At 38.3% G+C, this 20898-nt stretch overlaps 1 protein-coding gene across 1 annotated transcript in view; it reads right to left on the reverse strand.

The window, feature by feature from the left end:
- The window catches only part of LOC107587842 (RAC-gamma serine/threonine-protein kinase), a 35274-nt gene extending 19058 nt beyond the window's left edge, over positions 1 to 16216 (reverse strand). The window contains exons 1-8 of the mRNA XM_016275802.1: positions 16091 to 16216; positions 12510 to 12621; positions 8680 to 8824; positions 7412 to 7543; positions 6805 to 6870; positions 6265 to 6333; positions 4056 to 4178; positions 894 to 1022 (exon numbers count right to left, since the gene is read on the reverse strand). Of these exons, the coding sequence (XP_016131288.1) occupies positions 894 to 1022; positions 4056 to 4178; positions 6265 to 6333; positions 6805 to 6870; positions 7412 to 7543; positions 8680 to 8824; positions 12510 to 12610 (765 nt within the window). The 5' untranslated portion in view covers positions 12611 to 12621; positions 16091 to 16216. The remainder of the gene's footprint in view (positions 1 to 893; positions 1023 to 4055; positions 4179 to 6264; positions 6334 to 6804; positions 6871 to 7411; positions 7544 to 8679; positions 8825 to 12509; positions 12622 to 16090) is intronic.
- Between the last annotated feature and the right edge of the window lie 4682 nt (positions 16217 to 20898).

A 20898-nucleotide genomic window follows, 5' to 3' on the forward strand; every position in this document is an offset into this window, starting at 1 on the left:
GCTTTAAAGACGTGGCGCGACCACCTGAAACGCTGTTTTTTTCACCTCCGTGCCCAAACGTCTTTGTTTGGGTTTCCGAAAGCGGATGATGTCAGGAAACAGTGGTTGCAATTTACTTTTTAACTCTGTTCCTGAGCATTATAACCCCAATTTGCTATTGTGTGCTGCGCATTTTACTGAGGACAGCTTCCACAACATGAGGGAGTACAGTGCCGGATTCGCTAAAAGCTTTTGTTGAAAGACAGAGCAAGAGGCGGGGCAGTACTGAAACACCGTCTAAGCTGTTCGCCAATCACAACGCACTGGGACAGCTAACCAATCACAACACATTTTGTTTTTCGGAAGGCGGACCTTCATCAAAGCCGGAACTAATCGAGCCGTTTGTGCCAAGATGGGGAGAAAGGTATTTTAATAATGTAAATTATGTGAAAAATAATCTGTTTTTCAAACCACCAAGCATGAGAGCGTGTTCTAGTACACCCCCAAAATTGAGACCAGCTGGTCTAGAAGAAATCTACAAGTACAACACGACGTAGCTGGGCGCCGCGGACAGACGCCGAAAAAAATAATCTGTTTTTCAAACCACCAAGCATGAGAGCGTGTTCTAGTACACCCCCAAAACAAAATCAAGACTTTGTAAAAGAGCATAATAGGACCCCTTTAAAACTTGCATGCAATGCACTCCATGTAATGACAGCTGTAACTAAATATTTTAAAAGGACCATTTAATCATTCAAGCTATAACTAGACTCTCATGATATGATCTGAAATCATAAATTTGTCATTTAAAAACCGATGGGCATGTTCATGGTCTCCTGCATATGCTCCATTGATTACCTCTGACAGTTTTTGGGATAGTTGCAGGTTTTGTTAATGATCAGGGATTTCTTTACCTCTGGTGCCAGATACTCCGGCGTCCCACAGAAGGTCTTCATGGTAGCAGCATCAGTGATTCCTTCCTTGCAGAGGCCAAAGTCTGTAATTTTGATGTGACCATCTTTATCAAGCATCAAGTTCTCCAGCTGGGCAGAAAAGAAAAGAATGTGGATTATTGACTTTTCGAAACAACAAACACCGTTTCACAGGTCACAGTTCTTTTTTAATCTGCTTCAAATTAGCACTTTGAATTGATTGGATTTAAGTCATTTATAGAATGCTTGAATTACTATGTGACAGACATTAAGTGTTTTTCCTTCCTTAATGCATCTTAATGCAACGAACATATACTGTATGGCTTTTACACATGTTGAAGTCATGATTAATAACTTAAAATCCAAAAAATATACTACTAACTTGCGTTAGTACTTGTACCTAAAGTGTACTAGTATTTTTAATTCATGATGTTAATAATGTCTATAAATAGTGTCTAAAAAAAGTAGACAACTACATGGTATAATATATTTATTCACTGGAAGTGGAAAGAAACTTCAAGCCACATTAATTTAACCTTTTAATTTTAATGACTAAGCTGTTTGTCCAAGTTTCTTGGCACTTCCACAACTGGCTTGGTCCAAGGCTGCGAGCAAAACACTGTGTCATCATCCACAGCCACCAGAGTTCCTTGTTTCCAAAAACCAAAGAAAAAAGCCCCAAACTCTAGAGCTTTTAAATTACATTTTCCGCGTCCCATGATAAAGGCATCGCGACAGAACAAAACCTCCTCTCTAAATATATGAATTCTTTCCCCTTTTTCTGTTTACCTTGAGATCCCGGTACACAATCTTGGCAGAATGCAGGTAGTCGAGGGCGGAAACGATCTCGGCGCCGTAGAAGCGCGTGCGGTCCTCGGAGAACACCCGTTCTCTCGACAAATGGAAAAACAGCTGCAGGGTAAACAGCAGGGACAGGATTGCAATAATTACTGATTTATTGGAGGAAATTAACACAACACAAACTGCCTCACATCGCCATATTGAGATGATAGATGGCGAGGCCCTCGGAGGACGCCCAGCGAACCCAGACAGCAGCTGGCACATCATCCCCGGCTTTCCAGAGACAGGCCGGCGCGGCCTGTTAAATCAGCATTTTAATCAATACACCAATCTTGTTAAAGGCAGCGCTGCGTGCTCATGGGCTAACGCTCCATTAAAGTGGCAGGAGCGCCCCGTCCCCGGCAATCATCTCCGCCGTGTCTTTTATGGAGTGCCCCGTGCTTCCTCTCTCCTCCCGAGTCAGATGTCAAGGGTTTCTGTCAACTGTCTGGCCCTCGGCTCCACTTGAACCCGGCTTATAGAAATTACCCAGAAGCCCGACGAGGAGAGTCTGTCTATTAATTGCTGTGGGATGTTTGAATATGGCTGTCCGGGGAGAGCTAACGGCTCCGCTGATCAACCGGAGGAGGGGGTGAGTGGGACCGGGGTGGTCGAGGACAGGTGTGCCTTCATCAGAGCACTGGCAGCTGTGAATGTGGTGAGGCTGAAAGGGGAGAGACTGATGGGCTCTGCACAGCGTGTGGAGGTTAGGGGCTCTGGCTGGACCAGGCAGGGGGAGCAGGTGACATTGCAGGCTGAGGGAATGAGAGTGAGATTGCCGTCTCTCTGATTAAACAGCACCGTTGGTGGTGGAATTTCATTTATCAAAACTTGAGCCCCTCAAGATGGAATCCTGCGCTCTGCCATATCAACAGAGTGATGCTGTCAAACGTCTACCAAGTGCATCCTGGACGACTACAAGTATTCAACTGAACTTACAACACTAAACTTTTCAAACTGCTACTAGTTATGGCAGTTTGACTGACATTTGTTAAACAATATTTCACATTTTTCTTCAAGCAATTGGTTGTTTAATATCTGTCTGCTGATAAGTGGCACAATTTGGTAAGCACTATTACAATCAACAACAAACTGTGTTCACAGGTAAAAACTGTATCCCTTGTTTGCATAATTCCTCAACTTTTTATGTCAGCCACTCATTTTCAAGTGAAATTTAAGTTACACGCAGTCCACTACAATTACAGTTACAAAACTGGCGTTAGACTAACCAGGACTTGTCACAAGGACATTATATATTGTAGCTCTTTTGTTGCTTTGATTGCTTCTATTGCCCTCATTTGTAAGTCGCTTTGACTAAAAGCATCTGCTAAATGAATAAATGTAAATGCTAATAGCAATAAAAAAATAATAAATTTGAACCATGTAGATAACAAAACAACTTTGCATAAAATAATGAAATAAATATAAAATAATAATATTTGTTGCTATTGTTTAAATAGTCATTTTACATTTTTCTACATTTAGGAATTCAATCCATTGCACAATCCATCTGTTTGGCCATTAACTTTTTAAATGTATCTTTACACAAAAAGATTTTTTTGCAGAGATCTCTGCATAAAAACCCACGACTGGCAGATCAACAAACTACTTCTTTTCTCTCCAATACGGTAGAAAGTTAAATTAAATGAAATGTGGAGGATGGTAACTGTGACAAGATGATTGACAGGCCAGTTTACAGCATGACAGAGCGGTCCATTAAAGACGCAATTCAACAATTAGGCATTTCCCGAAACCATAGTTCCAACATACATTTGCAAACAGCACAGTAAAGTTGTGTGGCTGAAACTACAGCTCAGTAAGATTTTTTTTTTTTGGTTTTTGAAAAAGATTCTTATGTTTACCGAAGCCTCGTTTATTTGATAAAATACAGTCAAAAACATTAATAATGTGAAATATTATCTTTATATGTTTCATATATTTTATTAACATTTAATTATATTTGACATAATTTAATGCATCTTTGCTGAATAAAAATATAATAAAAAAAAATCATAGCAATGCCAATTTTTTTTGAGCCATAGTGTATTTATGTTTGTTTTGTACATTATCTTGAACATTTTAACGCTTATTATTATTATTATTACTGGCTTGGTCCAAGGCTGCGAGCAAAACACTGTGTCATCATCCACAGCCGCCAGAGTTCCTTGTTTCCAAAAACCAAAGAAAAAAGCCCCAAACTCTAGAGCTTTTAAATTACATTTTCCGCGTCCCATGATAAAGGCATCGCGACAGAACAAAACCTCCTCTCTAAATATATGAATTCTTTCCCCTTTTTCTGTTTACCTTGAGATCCCGGTACACAATCTTGGCAGAATGCAGGTAGTCGAGGGCGGAAACGATCTCGGCGCCGTAGAAGCGCGTGCGGTCCTCGGAGAACACCCGTTCTCTCGACAAATGGAAAAACAGCTGCAGGGTAAACAGCAGGGACAGGATTGCAATAATTACTGATTTATTGGAGGAAATTAACACAACACAAACTGCCTCACATCGCCATATTGAGATGATAGATGGCGAGGCCCTCGGAGGACGCCCAGCGAACCCAGACAGCAGCTGGCACATCATCCCCGGCTTTCCAGAGACAGGCCGGCGCGGCCTGTTAAATCAGCATTTTAATCAATACACCAATCTTGTTAAAGGCAGCGCTGCGTGCTCATGGGCTAACGCTCCATTAAAGTGGCAGGAGCGCCCCGTCCCCGGCAATCATCTCCGCCGTGTCTTTTATGGAGTGCCCCGTGCTTCCTCTCTCCTCCCGAGTCAGATGTCAAGGGTTTCTGTCAACTGTCTGGCCCTCGGCTCCACTTGAACCCGGCTTATAGAAATTACCCAGAAGCCCGACGAGGAGAGTCTGTCTATTAATTGCTGTGGGATGTTTGAATATGGCTGTCCGGGGAGAGCTAACGGCTCCGCTGATCAACCGGAGGAGGGGGTGAGTGGGACCGGGGTGGTCGAGGACAGGTGTGCCTTCATCAGAGCACTGGCAGCTGTGAATGTGGTGAGGCTGAAAGGGGAGAGACTGATGGGCTCTGCACAGCGTGTGGAGGTTAGGGGCTCTGGCTGGACCAGGCAGGGGGAGCAGGTGACATTGCAGGCTGAGGGAATGAGAGTGAGATTGCCGTCTCTCTGATTAAACAGCACCGTTGGTGGTGGAATTTCATTTATCAAAACTTGAGCCCCTCAAGATGGAATCCTGCGCTCTGCCATATCAACAGAGTGATGCTGTCAAACGTCTACCAAGTGCATCCTGGACGACTACAAGTATTCAACTGAACTTACAACACTAAACTTTTCAAACTGCTACTAGTTATGGCAGTTTGACTGACATTTGTTAAACAATATTTCACATTTTTCTTCAAGCAATTGGTTGTTTAATATCTGTCTGCTGATAAGTGGCACAATTTGGTAAGCACTATTACAATCAACAACAAACTGTCTTCACAGGTAAAAACTTTATCCCTTGTTTGCATAATTCCTCAACTTTTTATGTCAGCCACTCATTTTCAAGTGAAATTTAAGTTACACGCAGTCCACTACAATTACAGTTACAAAACTGGCGTTAGACTAACCAGGACTTGTCACAAGGACATTATATATTGTAGCTCTTTTGTTGCTTTGATTGCTTCTATTGCCCTCATTTGTAAGTCGCTTTGACTAAAAGCATCTGCTAAATGAATAAATGTAAATGCTAATAGCAATAAAAAAATAATAAATTTGAACCATGTAGATAACAAAACAACTTTGCATAAAATAATGAAATAAATATAAAATAATAATATTTGTTGCTATTGTTTAAATAGTCATTTTACATTTTTCTACATTTAGGTTGCAAAACAAATGTGCATAAAATAATAATAACAATGCATGTTAACCATTTTATTGCAAAACAATAATTTAAAGTAATGCATAAAATATCGTAATAAATAAAAATATACGGGTTGCTATTGATTTAATAATATTCATTTTGTTTTTATCCATTTAGGTAGCAAAACAAATGTGCATAAAACAATACATTTTTAATAATTTACTGTAGATGCATAAAATGATGTAAGAAATAGTAATAATAAGAGTAATTATTGTTGTTGTTGTTGCTGTTAGACATTCATTATGTGTTTTATCCATTTAGGTAGCAAAACAAATCAGCATAAAACAATAACAACAATTATTATTATTTAAAAGCATACTTAAAAACATTGGTTCCGCATATCAGTTTTTAGACACTAAAATATAGTTATCGGCTGTTAATAATATTGGATGATCATTTTGCTACTTGTTAAATTTTTCAAAGGACAAGAGAAAGTCTCTTCAAACTGTAAATGCATCACAAGATATGATCTTGCACTTAACTTTTCCCTGATAACAGATTAACATCTTTAGCTCAGCACAGCCTCACAGTGAGTATTTAGATATTAGTGACAGCATTACTACAGAAATAGACTGTCTGCCAACACAGACGAAAAGACAGACACACAAAAGACAAATGCAGACACACACGTACCTCTCCTCCATTGACATACTCCATCACGAAGCATAGGCGGTCTTTTGTTTGGAACGAGTACTTCAAAGACTGAAACAGCAGGTGGATACACCATTAGAGGAAAAACAAAAGCAAAAAAACCTAAAACAAACGCAATGTGAGAGACGCTCATCAAAATGTATGTGGTGAGAGAAGCGTTTGTCTCGATAGAAAATGAAAGGAGCGTTTGCTCTTTCTCGCAGGCCTTGATGCTAACTTTGAGGGAAGGTGAAGTTTACGAGGGAACACCAGATTGACTGACAGTGGTAAATTGTTTTGCTAAACCTGCTGTGTATGTTGCGTGGCATACAACAGCATCTGGAGTGTCAGAAAATTACCTCTCACTGGCGACTTCTCAACAGATGCACAGCTACATTTAGGCCGCTAATTTATTACAGTTTATTCTCTACATTATAATGAGGCTCCAGGGAAAAGCCAATCATATATACAAAAGCACTGGAAAGTGTTAAGGTCTCTGTAAATCCACTCTGAGTGATAGTTCATTATAAAATGTGCACTCACGGTTAAAAAAGGATGTCTTGTGTTTTTTAGTACTCTGCTTTCTGTAAGCGTGTGGGCCACTTCGTCCTACGGGAAGAAAGAGAAGGTGGATCATGAATTGTGTTTTCTCAAGATAAAGCAGGTTTGCTTACAGTACATGTGCACAGTGGATTTAATGAGGATTGTATTACAAAACTTCTCAAAAAAGCATGGGATTAAAATTACACTTTTATAACTGCGTTAAAATGTCGTTGCCTACAACTTTAAGATCTGAACCTAGATAAATAACAAACAGAATGAAAAAAATTGTGCTGTCAAATTATTAATCGCATCCAAAATAAGTTTGTGTTTACATAATATATGTATGTGTACTGTGTATATTTATTATGTATATATAAATACACACACATACAGTGTATTTTTTGAAAATATTTACATGTATATACATTTATAAATTTATATTTTTATATATAAACATAACATATTTTTCTTAAATATATACATGCATGTGTTTGTATTTACAAAATACAAAAACTTTTATTTTGGATGCGATTAATCGTTTGACAGCACTAGAAAAAATCAAAACATAATTCAAATTTATTCACTAAATATTCCTCATTATTCTTACCTTGGCTATAATAACCTCTTTCTTTAAAATTTTCATTGCATAATATTTCCCGCTGGCCTTCTCCCGTACGAGAATGACTTTTCCAAAAGTGCCTTTTCCCAATAATTTTAAGTAGTCAAAGTCACTCATTGTCTGCAAAAAAAGAAAAAAGCAATAAATTGTCAGACTTACTGAAATGCAGAGCATATAATTGGGGTCTATGTAACTCAATCAGAATACGTCCACATCTCACATCTCTGCTGCAGGGATGTAATCCTGCTGCTTAGAGACTTCACTGCCACCAACACACTGACATGTTTGTACATTAGCTTGTTGTTTAAAAATGATGAAACTCCCAGAAATACACAGCCTTAAAAGACATTATCAAGAGAGAGCTTCCTAATTTTGTGCAATTGAATCGTAAGGTCTGTTTCATATATCCTGAATCTGCTGTTGTAGGCGTGCACTGAGCTTTCACACTGACAGCGCTTCTGCTGCTGCTCGAGAAAGAAAATGGAGTGATTTCTGGGTTACTACACTGAGTATTTCTTGAATAAACTAGAAAATGCTTATTTGGGAGTGTGCCAGAACAAAACTTGATTATCATGAGATCCAGTTTACATGAGATGGGGCTCAAATTTAGAACCCAAACTCCAAAGAGCAGCTACAAACTGCTTAAATCATCTGGAATCGAACAATGCCTGAGAGTTTGTTTCACAACTTTATATTGCTTTTATAGCAAAAAAAAATCATGTTGATAAACAGGTTTATTGTGCATTTACATTGTCTTTGCTGCTCGGTTCATAATGTGATGTTGGGTTCAGCATCCACACTCTACTAGCAGGCAAAGAAATAAATGAATAGTTCACCCAACAATGAAAATCTGCAGAAAATGTACTGAAAAGTCACTGGTGGAAGCTCAAGTTAAATCGCCCTGATGGATGTGTTCATTAAAAACACACAGTTTAATTGATGGACTGTTGATTACTAGTGGATTATTGTGATGCTTTTATCAGCTGTTTGGACTCTCATTCTGACGGCACCCATTCCCTTCAGAGGATCCATCCAAGTGTCGTAATGCTACATTTCTCCAAATCATTAAGCAAACAAACTCTGCATCTTGGATGGCCCTGAGGATGAGTACATTTTTAGCCAGATGTCATTTCTAGGTTAACTAATTTCTTTTTAATAATCCTCTATAACTTTTTGCTGGTTTCTGTCATTCAGCTTCCCAATGTCCCAGGCTTATGATGTCCACAGCAAATATCAAAATCTGTATTCGAAGGCACCTTGCGTTTGTGATGGCTGATAGATGTGTCCATCTCCTCCTCTCCCATGTTGTCTATCTGTGAGGTGGGACTACACTGGATACGTTCCTCTTCCTGTCTTTGGAGTTTATCTGCCACCATCTGGATCGCCTCTGCCCACTCATCCCTTTGGAAACACACACAAAGACCATGTTTCTAAAAAAGCCATTTATTAAAACAAAATAACACTGCTTAATACTTCAAGAACACATCTGAGACACACTAAACAAACACATGGTTCAGTTATAAATGTAAACTGAAATGTGAATGTGACCTTTTTACTTCATTGAAGACATCAGGCCAGACCATCTGAGTAATTCACAAGGCCGTTCTCACTAGGTGACAGTATAATCTAACATGAGTGGGGAAGCCACCCCACTCTGAGAATAGTGTCTCCCTCCATTGAGTTTTCATTTGTCGTGCAGCACAACATCTGTTGTGTAGAATCAGTGGTGCATTCATGTTTTTGAGCATGTGTTAGTTTAATAATGATGGATTCATCTGAGCGAAGCTAGCAGTTTCTCACTGTTTCACAGAAGCAGACTGAACTAGACAGTAGGGCTATGTGGTACAGCACAGTAATGCAAGTTTACAGTGGTATATAATAATATCATAATTTAGCAAATTTTAGTACCCCATCTTAAACAACGTATCACTATTCAGCATATTTTGGAAGTTCACCATGCTGATAAAAAAAAAAAAAAAAACTTAGTTTAAGGTGGTTATCTGGTCTCCTAGCCTGCTCATTCTAGCTATGCCAGTCTATTTTAATGGTTTTAAAGAGGTTTTAGAGGAATTTTGTATGAAACACATACAGTATATACACACATACATCAGTGTTCAAAAGTTGATCAGTAAGATTTTAAAGAAATAATCCTTATACTTATTAATACTTATAATAATACTTTTTATTCTGCAAGCATGCGTGACATATTTCTTGAGCAGCAAATCTGCATTTTAGAATGATTTCTGAAAGATCATGTGACATTGAAGACTGGAGTACTCTGTGCTGAATGTACTTGTATTATTTGTGTTCATTTAAATGTTGCCTTGGTGAGCAAAATAAACTATTTTAAAAACATTAACAAATTTTACCAACCCAAAACTTTTGAACAGCAATGTATGCTACTAAGTGGAATAAACAAAGTCATAATGTGCTGTTTGGTATAATTAATAACAAATAATATTTCTGTTGCAACTGCTTCATACAGTAAAGATCACATGCTTTAAGTGCCATCCAAAACGAATTGAATGTTTTAACAAAAACTACTTTAGATATTAATACTTAAATAATATATATTGTATATGTATTTTTCTTTACACTGACTTACTGCATCAATTGACAGCCAGAGTTTCATTTCCTCCATTGGCCAAGGTTGTTCAATTGTTGCATAAGGTGCAGATTTAGTATTGATACAGAGGTACCAGAGGCTGGTATCGTACCAAAGCAAAACATTTTTGGTATTGATCCAACCCTACCAGGCAGAGTCTGAAAACATGCACTCTTGTGCACTGCCATTTGTTAGTGAGGAATCCTCAAAAAGAATAAGAGATGGAAATATTTATTATCTCCAACATAATGTACAGATTTCCATTCTGGCTCTTTTTTACAATCCTCATGGTGGTGCATTTGAAATCCCAAGGCAAATTCAAGATCCACTGGGTTAAAACAGTAACATATACGAAAGGCCCTGCGCACCCTCTCAAGGTCGTGTAGATGAATGGGTGTGGAGTGGTTTGGTGTATAATGAGCGGTTTTTGCTAATGAGAGATAAAGGCTTTGAATACAGTCTAGTCTGGCGTGATGCCAGCTGTCGCCACATCTCTCCTCCTCACATGTAGGCCTGCAGTTTCTGGGTCTCTGCCAGTACGCCGTGTCCCACTCCTGTTCAGAGCTGTGTGTGTGTGTGTGTGTGTGTGTGTGGGGGGGGGGGGGGGAAAAAAAGGGGGCCGGTAGGTTTAAGGGTGGCTTAAGGTGTAAGAGATGGGTCAACAGTGTAGTTATAAATTATCTACAGATGTAATTACATACAGGCATTTTTAAAATATGTTAAATGTAAAAACATGTATGTACACAATAAGTACATTGTATCAAATATTAATTGAAATGTAAGTACATACTGGTTAAGGCCACCTAATATAAAGTGGTACCACAAATTCTAAATAATATACAGATCAACTTACAGTAAATGCACACTGGTCAAATTTTCTAATGATTCTGGTTCTTCTATACATGCAAACAATGATGTGTGATGCCTTTTCTCTTACTAATGGGAAAATGGGTTTGCTAAAGGTGAGCATCACTATTTTTGTTGCTCATATGTAGGGTAAATTTACTAAATCAAATCACGTAGTGATCACACATATGGTTTCATTTGGGACAAAGAAAATCACAGAGACTTCAAACTGAAGGAAGGAATTAAGACTAATTTAAGAGCCAGAATAACAGAGACTGCATGGATTATTTTAACTTGGGTCAGTAAACTATCACCCATTTACCCATATATTTAAGCTTCACTACCTCTTTCTCAAACGCTTAACCACTCCAACTAATTGGTTATGAACAACTGGATTATTGAAAACTAATGCAAATTTGGTCCCGCTTTGTATTAGGTGGCCTTAACTACTATGTACTTGTATCAAAAAATGGCAGTATGGGTAGGTTTAAGGGTGGCTTAAGGTGTAAGAGATGGGTCAACAGTGTAGTTATAAATTATCTACAGATGTAATTACATACAGGCATTTTTAAAATATGTTAAATGTAAAAACATGTATGTACACAATAAGTACATTGTATCAAATATTAATTGAAATGTAAGTACATACTGGTTAAGGCCACCTAATATAAAGTGGTACCACAAATTCTAAATAATATACAGATCAACTTACAGTAAATGCACACTGGTCAAATTTTCTAATGATTCTGGTTCTTCTATACATGCAAACAATGATGTGTGATGTTTTTCTGTCTCTATGACAGCTACAAACAGTTAATTATCACTTACATTCTTATGGGACATGCTTTGTTGTCTATAGATTCAAACAGAACTGACATATAAAAGATGATCAGCTCATAATGTGAGCCAGTGTTTTGGTAAAACACCTTTAGGGTTGGCTTTTCTCTTACTAATGGGAAAATGGGTTTGCTAAAGGTGAGCATCACTATTTTTGTTGCTCATATGTAGGGTAAATTTACAAAATCAAATCACGTAGTGATCACACATATGGTTTCATTTGGGACAAAGAAAATCACAGAGACTTCAAACTGAAGGAAGGAATTAAGACTAATTTAAGAGCCAGAATAACAGAGACTGCATGGATTATTTTAACTTGGGTCAGTAAACTATCACCCATTTACCCATATATTTAAGCTTCACTACCTCTTTCTCAAACGCTTAACCACTCCACAGCTTTAATCTAGCTTTCTAATAAACCTGGCATTGTACACTGTGAATATTTCTGGATCTGTGATAGACTACTTAAAGCATCTGCTAAATGTAACCACTACAAGCAATTACTAAGGTAGGGGTATATCATATTTTCTACTATGGTCATTATTAATGCTTTAAATTCAAATGAGTAAGTAGCGTAGTAGAGTTAGTAGTAGCAGTTAATAGTTAGTAATGAAAATAATAGAGTTCTCATCCAAACAATACATTCTTTTTGTATGAAGTGGTGGCAAATCAACAGTTTTGTTTAGTTGTAGCAACTATATAATGTTAAAAATGGTTACCAATGGTACATTAATGTTGGAATGGACGTATAATGATTCTCTTAATAGTTGTGTTTTCTATATTAGAGACCATTCTCACCTCTCTTCTAGCGTGTCCACATGGAAGGTCCTCTCTATGACTGTAGTCCATTGTAGACATCTAATAATAAAAGTGTTCGGCTTTGGTCGTTCAGTTTTCATCAGCTGGCATTCTGGAATGACAGACCAAAGTAAATTGTAGCCACATTAAATTTCATCTGCACAATGGAAGAAAAAAAAAACATACACACTATATAAATATACACGTCAATCATAGGCAGTAAAGAATAATATAAAGTAAACCCAGCCCACTTCCTAACTCTCCGGCTGCGAGTGTTTGCCATTGTCAGAATGTTTTATTTGATAAACAGAGGGGAGCAGCGAGTCCGATGTAAAACAAATGGCTATTAGCAGAGAGGAGGCAGCGGGTGAGAGAGTGCCACGGTGAGATGAACGAGCGAGAGGTACATTTGCTGAAACGTGGCACAACATTTCATATACATCAGCCACTGCCCAGTCGGAGGGAAGTAATGCACATCTCGGATACTTTATGAAAGTAGCAGGGGACAGAGGTGATGTTCAGACTGGGCTCATCGCCGCTGTAGATTTTGGGGACAATGCCCAGACGACAGGTGAAACGCAACAGCAGCCTGGGCTGCCAGTCCCATAATGAGGGCCCTAAGCTGGCCAATTTCAGCCACCTCTGAATGACGGCAGGGCCTAAATTTAGACAGGAAGGTTAATGACGACACCGCTAAGGTCACGAAGCCACGCACTGTACAGAACATCAACCTGGGCAGTAGGGGAAGATCGAGTCCCACGCTGAGTGCAGAAAAACAAGGTCACAGCAGCCAGAATGTTACACCTCAGGAGGAGAGGAGGCAGAGGTGACAGTATTGTTTGCTTTGCCACATTAGATCACAGATGACGAGCATTGCTTCAAGCAAGAGGAAAGCTAGCATGCCAATTAAACAGCCCAGAAGCTGCGACTTCCGCTGCTAGCAAACATGCAACATCTCTTAAAGGTTTCTCAAGTCCAAAATAAGGTTGAGAGGGTGCCAATGCACAAAAACATCAGGAGACAAAACATGGCAATCAGCTGTGTAAATGTTAGCGAGGACTGGCTTTGAAGAAAAAGGCTGGAGGGTTAAAAAAACAAAGTTTCCAAATCTTAAAAAAAAAAAGTATCTTAAACGTATCAAGTACTTAGAAATCTACTCTTTGTATTCAAGTTGGTTTTCAAAAACTTTCATACCTTTTTAACCAAAAGTTTTTGAATTTTCAGCAGCCATTACTCCAGTCTTCAGTGTCACATGATCCTTCAGAAATCACTCAGATTTATTTACGCCCCTATGAATTCCCTTTGATTTATTCCCCACAAATGCAGTTAAACTGTATCAAAAAGCATTTACTTATACAATTTAAAAGCAATTCATTAAAAGTTTAACAAAAATTACATTTTTTTTTCTCAAATTCTGTTTCATTTTTACCAAATTCTGTTTTCCCATTCAAATTTTTATGGGTTCCATTTTAATGGTTTAATTACATTTTAATAAAAATAAATCTCTAATTAATTGGCTTTATAAAATCAATTTACTTTATTATAATTTAATTTATTTATTGGCTTTTTTTTATTTATTTGTTTGTTTGTTTACACTAATAAAGCCCTATGATTTTATTTCTTTCAGAAATACTGTGTTGTGTATTTAAATTTTTCAATAAATGAAGGCATAAAACATTAATTTACCTTTTAAGCAAATTAAAATTAAACAAGCTCTTCCATTTTTTGGCAAGCAAAGTGCTGCACAACAGAGGTTTACAGTTAAAATTAATAGATGGAAGGAAAATTGTGTGATTATTCCTCTTTTTTTTTAAATAATAATAGTAGTAGTAGTAATACTATTATTACAGTGAGTAATATATGTCTGTCAAAATTTCTTCAAGTAAAACCAAACTTTTATTTTTATGGGTTGCTGTGAAAACCCATGGGTTGCTGTGTTAAAAAAATAATAAAATAAAATAATTAATTAATAATAAATGTTCGGTTTATTAAAACGATATCAATTAATATTTTCTGATATGACGATAGTTTTTCTCAAATGAAATGGTAAAATGCCCATGAAGTGACTCTCAGAGCAGCTCTGGAGATGGTGTTCATGTGTTCATGTACTCGTATAGTGAGACGGCTGAAAATGCCATGAACGTCACGCCCGTTTGTGTAGTAAACGAAACCGTGTGTCTGCGCTATTCATTCACACAGAAAAATGCATGATTCATATTTAAATAGTCTTTTTGCAATTTAATATTCACAGACACTAGTCCATACCACCATTTGATTTAAGTGTGCTAACCTTCTTTTGATTTATTCATCCGAAATTTGACAAATTCTGTGACATTCCGCATTATACAGTAAATTCCATTTTTAGGACTGGATTCCACAATTTCGTCTGCGTTTTCCGCATCAAGGCTATTCATAGAGTCCTACTAATATGCTGATTTGCTGCTTAAGAAATTATTCAAGATTTGTTGATGAATAGAAAGTTCAAAAAACAGAATTTATTGAAAATAGAAATCTTTATATACACATATATAAACGTATCTGTCAAAATTTCCTGTGTCAAAAAACTTATATAAGGCAGCGTTTCCATCTTTGCTGGTGGAAGCTCTAAACAGAACAAATTGGTGGATCTCACCGAGCAAAGCGATTTGTCATATGCTGCAATCATTGTTAAAAAAGACAAATTGGTCAATATGGACTGTGGTGTACTAGGAAGCAGATGCAGGGCTGGTCAGGCTGTGTACAGGACTCTGTGAGAGCGGTCCGGAGGAAGGCAGTCTGGTGGCAGCTCGTTGCACAGGGGGTGAGAGCGATGCCATTTCAGAGAGTGCATTAGGCTATCAGGCTCCCAGCACCACCTGGCCTCCCAGCTTTCTGCAACAGATGTGGCAATCCTCTCCCACTGCCAAGCGGCCCAGGCCGGATGTATGGCCACCCCTCGCTCCTCCAGCCTTTAGATTAAAACCTGGCTGGGCCTTTTGACGGATGGAGGGATGGGGAGCCACTCGCAGCACGTGTCCAGAAACCAGCGCTGAAAGCCACACGCTTGAGTTTGATTTGTGTTCCAGAGGAAATAAGTCACTGCTTTCCATGATTTTATTCCATTAAAACATAATTTTTATTCCCCAAAAAATCATTTAAAAACAAGGCGAAGCAGAACTGTGAAAGATTGCAAAGTATTACGGCTAAATTATTAACATCTTTGCACATCTGGATGTATCACAACATTAGAAAAGAGTGGCTGAAGTTTATTTTCAGTGATCCTTGATCACTTCAGATTTGCCTTAAAAGCTTGAGTGGCACATTTCTGTACTTATTTTGTCATTTAGAAGTACATTAAATAATGTACAGCCTGTTTTATTCTAATGGTTTGAGATCATTTTTAATTATAGAGAAATTATACAAAAGACCATTCAAAACCACATTGTGCTGATCTGTGCTAGCAATTTTTTGCTGTCAAATTAATATATGAACATAATTTTGGACTCTTGAGTTAATTCAAGGAGACTGAGCTCTCTGTTGCCTCACAAAAGTAAAAAGAATGTACAAAATGTTATTTGTCTTGCTTTGAAGGCATCACTTACTTGCAACAGAGAAGTTATTGAGAGGGTAGGGAAGATCTGCATCCTGTGGCTTCTCCTTGTATCCGATAAAGGACCCATCGGTTTTTAGCAGGAAGTAGCGAGGTCTCCAATTCTTAATATATTCACCTGAGGAAAAAAAAAGATAATTTAAATGACAAATAACAAAACACATGACCTCGAAAGGCTTAAACGAATACATGCACACTAAAAACTCACACAAACTTCACACTTTCTTTTCTTTTACAACTGAGGGAAAACACATTTTCATTAAAAACCCACATTGTTTCGGGTAGTGACAAACTGCATGAATTAATATCACAAGATTAATATCCCAAACACACAGAATGAACACGATTAGATGGTGCTTATCCGTTGAATTGACTTCATTTTGACTTTGCAAATGACTAAACACAGGATTAAAATTTTAACATGTTTACCACTGCTAGTCCAGCTGTCAGCTACAGCATCATCTGCCTAAATCCGAGGGCAGGTGTTAGAACAACCCAAACCAGGGCCGGTGGCACCAGGTCAGCTTACAGTGAAACGCGTGCGGAAACGCACCACGGATGGGGTCACAGAATCCTCACAGGGGGCAGCACAGACACCTTTAACCTTTCTATGCTAAAGCCACAAAAAACAACATCTGCTGAGCAGCTGGTCACACCATATTATCACGCAAAACTTCTGGTGCAACAGCCTGTGCTATCTAATAATAAACAGCAGGATTACAAGGGTGTCAGCATCACCACGCAGGGGGCAAAGCCGCACGCACACACAGTCCAATAACAGGCTCCAAGAGTGATAATGCACACAACATCTGCCTGCTGAGTGATGCATGCTGGATGCTGAAACCAAACACACTTGTTCATTTGCAATTTCGTACAGTGAACAATGAAAAGTTTGATTTTCAGAATACGAATGCATTGCATTTTGTCTGTTGCTTGGCAATCACACCATGTGGTAAACACAAGGGAAAAAAGGAAATTTCATAGCATATACTATAGTCAGAGCTCGGTAGTAACTGATTACATGTAATCTGGATTAAGTAATCCGATTCCAAAAATTAAGCACTTGTAATTAGATTACATTACATTTTAAAATACGTGGAAATCGGACTACAGTTACTTTTGTGTTGATTGCATGATTACATATCCACACAGTACCAATAAATTCTCCATAATTCCTCGTTTCCATCTTTTAAATGTTCTTTTCTAAAATAGCCTACACCTTATATACAACTCAGAAAGTCTTCCAGTTTTGCTGACATTCACACAAAAACCAGTCAATAGTCAGGTGGCTATAATTACAAAGAAATTTGAGAGGCCATACAGCATTTGACCACTGGATTTACAAAAATCATTTCAATTTTAAGAAGTGTTTTCTCAACATTTAAACTTTGCATCAACTACTGATGAACACATTCATTTTTCATTCATTGCTATATTACAAGCCTTCTGAAGCCATACAATAACTGTGCGAGAAAAGAAAAAAAAGATTTTATTGAAGATTTTATTAAAGAGAGAATAATTCTCATTAAAAAAAATCTTTTAAAAAAGTTTATAAAAATAAACTCGGGGATATCAAAACAGAAAACACAAACGCATCCTATTTTTGTCATTGTTTAAGCCATCGCACTACGCAATCTAACCTCAGGACTCAACTGTTTAAATCTGTTCTTGCTGATCCTATTTATTAAGATAGACAATCTGGTATTCGTTCAAGCGCAGACGCAGGAGAATCCACAGACATGTAGTTTCTGATTCTGAACTCCTGGTAATTAGCCACGATCTTCTCTAAGTGACACATGAGCCTCGTGACAGCTCTGATCACTTTTTTTCAGCAGAAGAGAAAATAAACAACATGTTCTATTTGTAACATCCACTTAAAGCATAATGACACCAGCTTCTCCTAATTAACACATCAGAGAAAAACACCTGCTCATGTTAATTTGAGGAGATGGAGGTCTTCGCCGGTATGCCTCAATGAGGAAGAGGAATCGCTGGGTAGGAGGGAACAGCTGAACAGAGGCATCCACCTTCCAATCAAAAGGTACAAAAAAAGAAGGGAAAAGGGACGAAGGATAAAAGTGGGCTGTGAGTCGACACATAGATAAATTTATGCATGATTGCTATGACGACCGTCGATCACTGACCAAGTTATTTTCTCTACAGATAAAACTTTAGTATTTTAGAACTTTAGCTTGTAGATTTTTCAAAGACAGCATTCAGCTTAATTTCCATGACTAATAAAGAACTGGCCAGGCATGTTGTGGTGCTCAAATGGCAAACATAGGCTCGAATCCGGCCTGCAACATGTCATTATTCAATTACCCCTCTCATCAGTCTCTAATTTTCTCTTTCTGACACTAAAAACTGACAAAAGCCAAAATAATAATATAAAATTAATAACATAAAATTCTAATAATAAAAACAATGTAATACAGGGGTTCCCTTTTTTGTCCCCTTGGACGTAAAATATTTTCTGGAAGTAATCCCTGAGATTTTAAGTTAATATTTTAATAATTTAATGACACATTTTGAAAGTTCATGGTTCTCTGATGTTGGTTAAAGTTCACAGGACATGCAGGTAAATAGATAAAATAAAAAAAGTGTTATAATAACTTTTTTTTTTCTTTTTTTTTATGATTTATATATTAGTATTATACTTATACACCAACTTATACTAACTTTAAAAATAAAATATATAAATATATTACTGTTGTAAATTGCAGTTGTCCCATAAAATAAAAAAAAAGCTAATTATTATAATTATTTTACTTTATATTGCAGGTTACAATGCTAATATTTATGTTAAATTTCATATAGATTCAAACCATCAAGCTTTTATTGTGGTGGAATACTGGTGAATGCTGTAAACTTCTAGCTACATAAATATAATATAATATAATATAATACATGCTTGTCGCTTTTGTCTTCTCTAAAGTGAGCACAAGCTGTCACACACAACATTATTCTTGTTATTGGTGGATCAGTTATGGGCAAGTGCAAAGCAAAGAGTTTAATCAACGATCTGATCCTGGATCAGCCATGGTGTCTTGTTAACCATCGTAGAGTACAATCACTGTACCACTCACAGAGCCAGGGGTTGAACAGAAGGGGCTGCGTGACTAAAAGCAAATGTCGCTCGAGCCCAGCCAGTGCTGTTTCATCAAACCATTTTTACTGGCTTCTCAATCATGAAATTTGTTTCTTTAGATCCAAAACAGTAGGCGGACAGTTGGTCTGGCAGGCGCCGGTGATGCTTCAACCATCAAGTTTCCAGAGCATTTGGTCAAAGTAAACAGTCCTATTGGTTAGCATTATTACCAAGCACCAGGGTCGTGAACACCTTTAGATGCGAAGTACAGATTAGCTACTGATCAATACCGTCGATTCTTCAACGATTATGCCTAAGAAACTGCACAGCAATACAAATTCTCTGACTAACAAGCTTGCAGGTAATACCTGAGTGATCGCCGGCAAATATGCAACAGGACATCCAAAGTCCCTGCCGCCCCATTCCAATTAAGTTTCGCGATCCAAACAGCTCCAATTGAACAATTAAAATATCATACCAGGTGCCATTCAATTACAAGCCCAGATTAATTGTTCATTTGTCTGTGGTCTGTGACAGCCTGATGGCTGTGGGACGGAGAATTGGATGGGCCGCTTTCGAGACAGACGCGATCCTGAGCAAACTTCCCCCCAAAACATCCCAGCCACTCCTGAGACTTCCCGAAGGCTCACTGCCTCTGCCACGCTCGTTCCGACGTGATGGAGCTTCAGCAGGACAGGAGGAAAAAACAAGCCCACGGAACACAAAAAAACAAGGCCATTTGTTAATCAGCCCAAACAAGGATTTAATTTAATGCTTTGGCGGGAACTGCTCTACTTTGCAGATGGCTTAAAGATGGGCATGTGATGGGTGCCCTGGGACCAGCGGGCTGTCGCGTTCCAGCACACGCCGGGCACTCCAAGCGGCACCAGCTCGCCTGGGCACGAGCGCCCACAGCCGCTACAGCGCAGCCTGGGCACCGGCACGTGGTCCGAGACGTGGGCAGCATTAGGTGGTGCGGTACGGATGGAGAATGCGCGGGAGGGAGAGCTGGCCGCTTGTGGAGATTGGTGTGTTTTGTTCAGCATGTACCGCAGCAGCTTGCCGAAGGAGAGCGGCTGGAGTCACTTTGTCAGTTTGGCAGAGATGGACGCAGCATGTATACTCCGAAAACGGGCTAAAAAAGGTACTAATATGTACTTTTGAGGTAATAATATGTACCATTTAGGGGTAAATAAAGTACAAAGATGTACCTTTTAGTTTTTGTACCTTAGGATTCCACAACAGTGGCAGCTTTGTACCTTTTTTCTGAGACCATAACATGCTGAAAAACAACTGGAAAAAAACTCTCTGCTTCTCAGCGAGTAATGGCTGTTAATATGCAATAAATGCACGTTTAATTGTATGCAATTAAAATAGCATATCAGGTAATAAATTAAAATGGAATTTTCCAATAAAAGACAACACTTGAAGCAATGTTTAAGTATGTCTTGCACTGCAGGCATTAGTGCGTGTGTCCTCTGTGTGTCCTTAGGGAGGGCAATAGTGTGAGCCAGTGGCACTGCAGCCGTGGACTCGACACGAGGCTCGCAGACAACTTAGATGCAATCCAGGGCTGACTCAAGCCAATCCACTTAACTTGAATTAGTGTCATTAGACCGCAACAGGAAAGAGTGCCTACTGTATGTGTGCACATGGAGTAACCCTGACAAACCCCTGCTGCATGATACCTCTAAGAGTATGTGTGTAACAGA

Source organism: Sinocyclocheilus grahami, unplaced genomic scaffold (genome assembly GCF_001515645.1).
Source record: "Sinocyclocheilus grahami isolate Dianchi unplaced genomic scaffold, SAMN03320097.WGS_v1.1 scaffold96.1, whole genome shotgun sequence".
Classification (NCBI taxonomy): domain Eukaryota; kingdom Metazoa; phylum Chordata; class Actinopteri; order Cypriniformes; family Cyprinidae; genus Sinocyclocheilus; species Sinocyclocheilus grahami.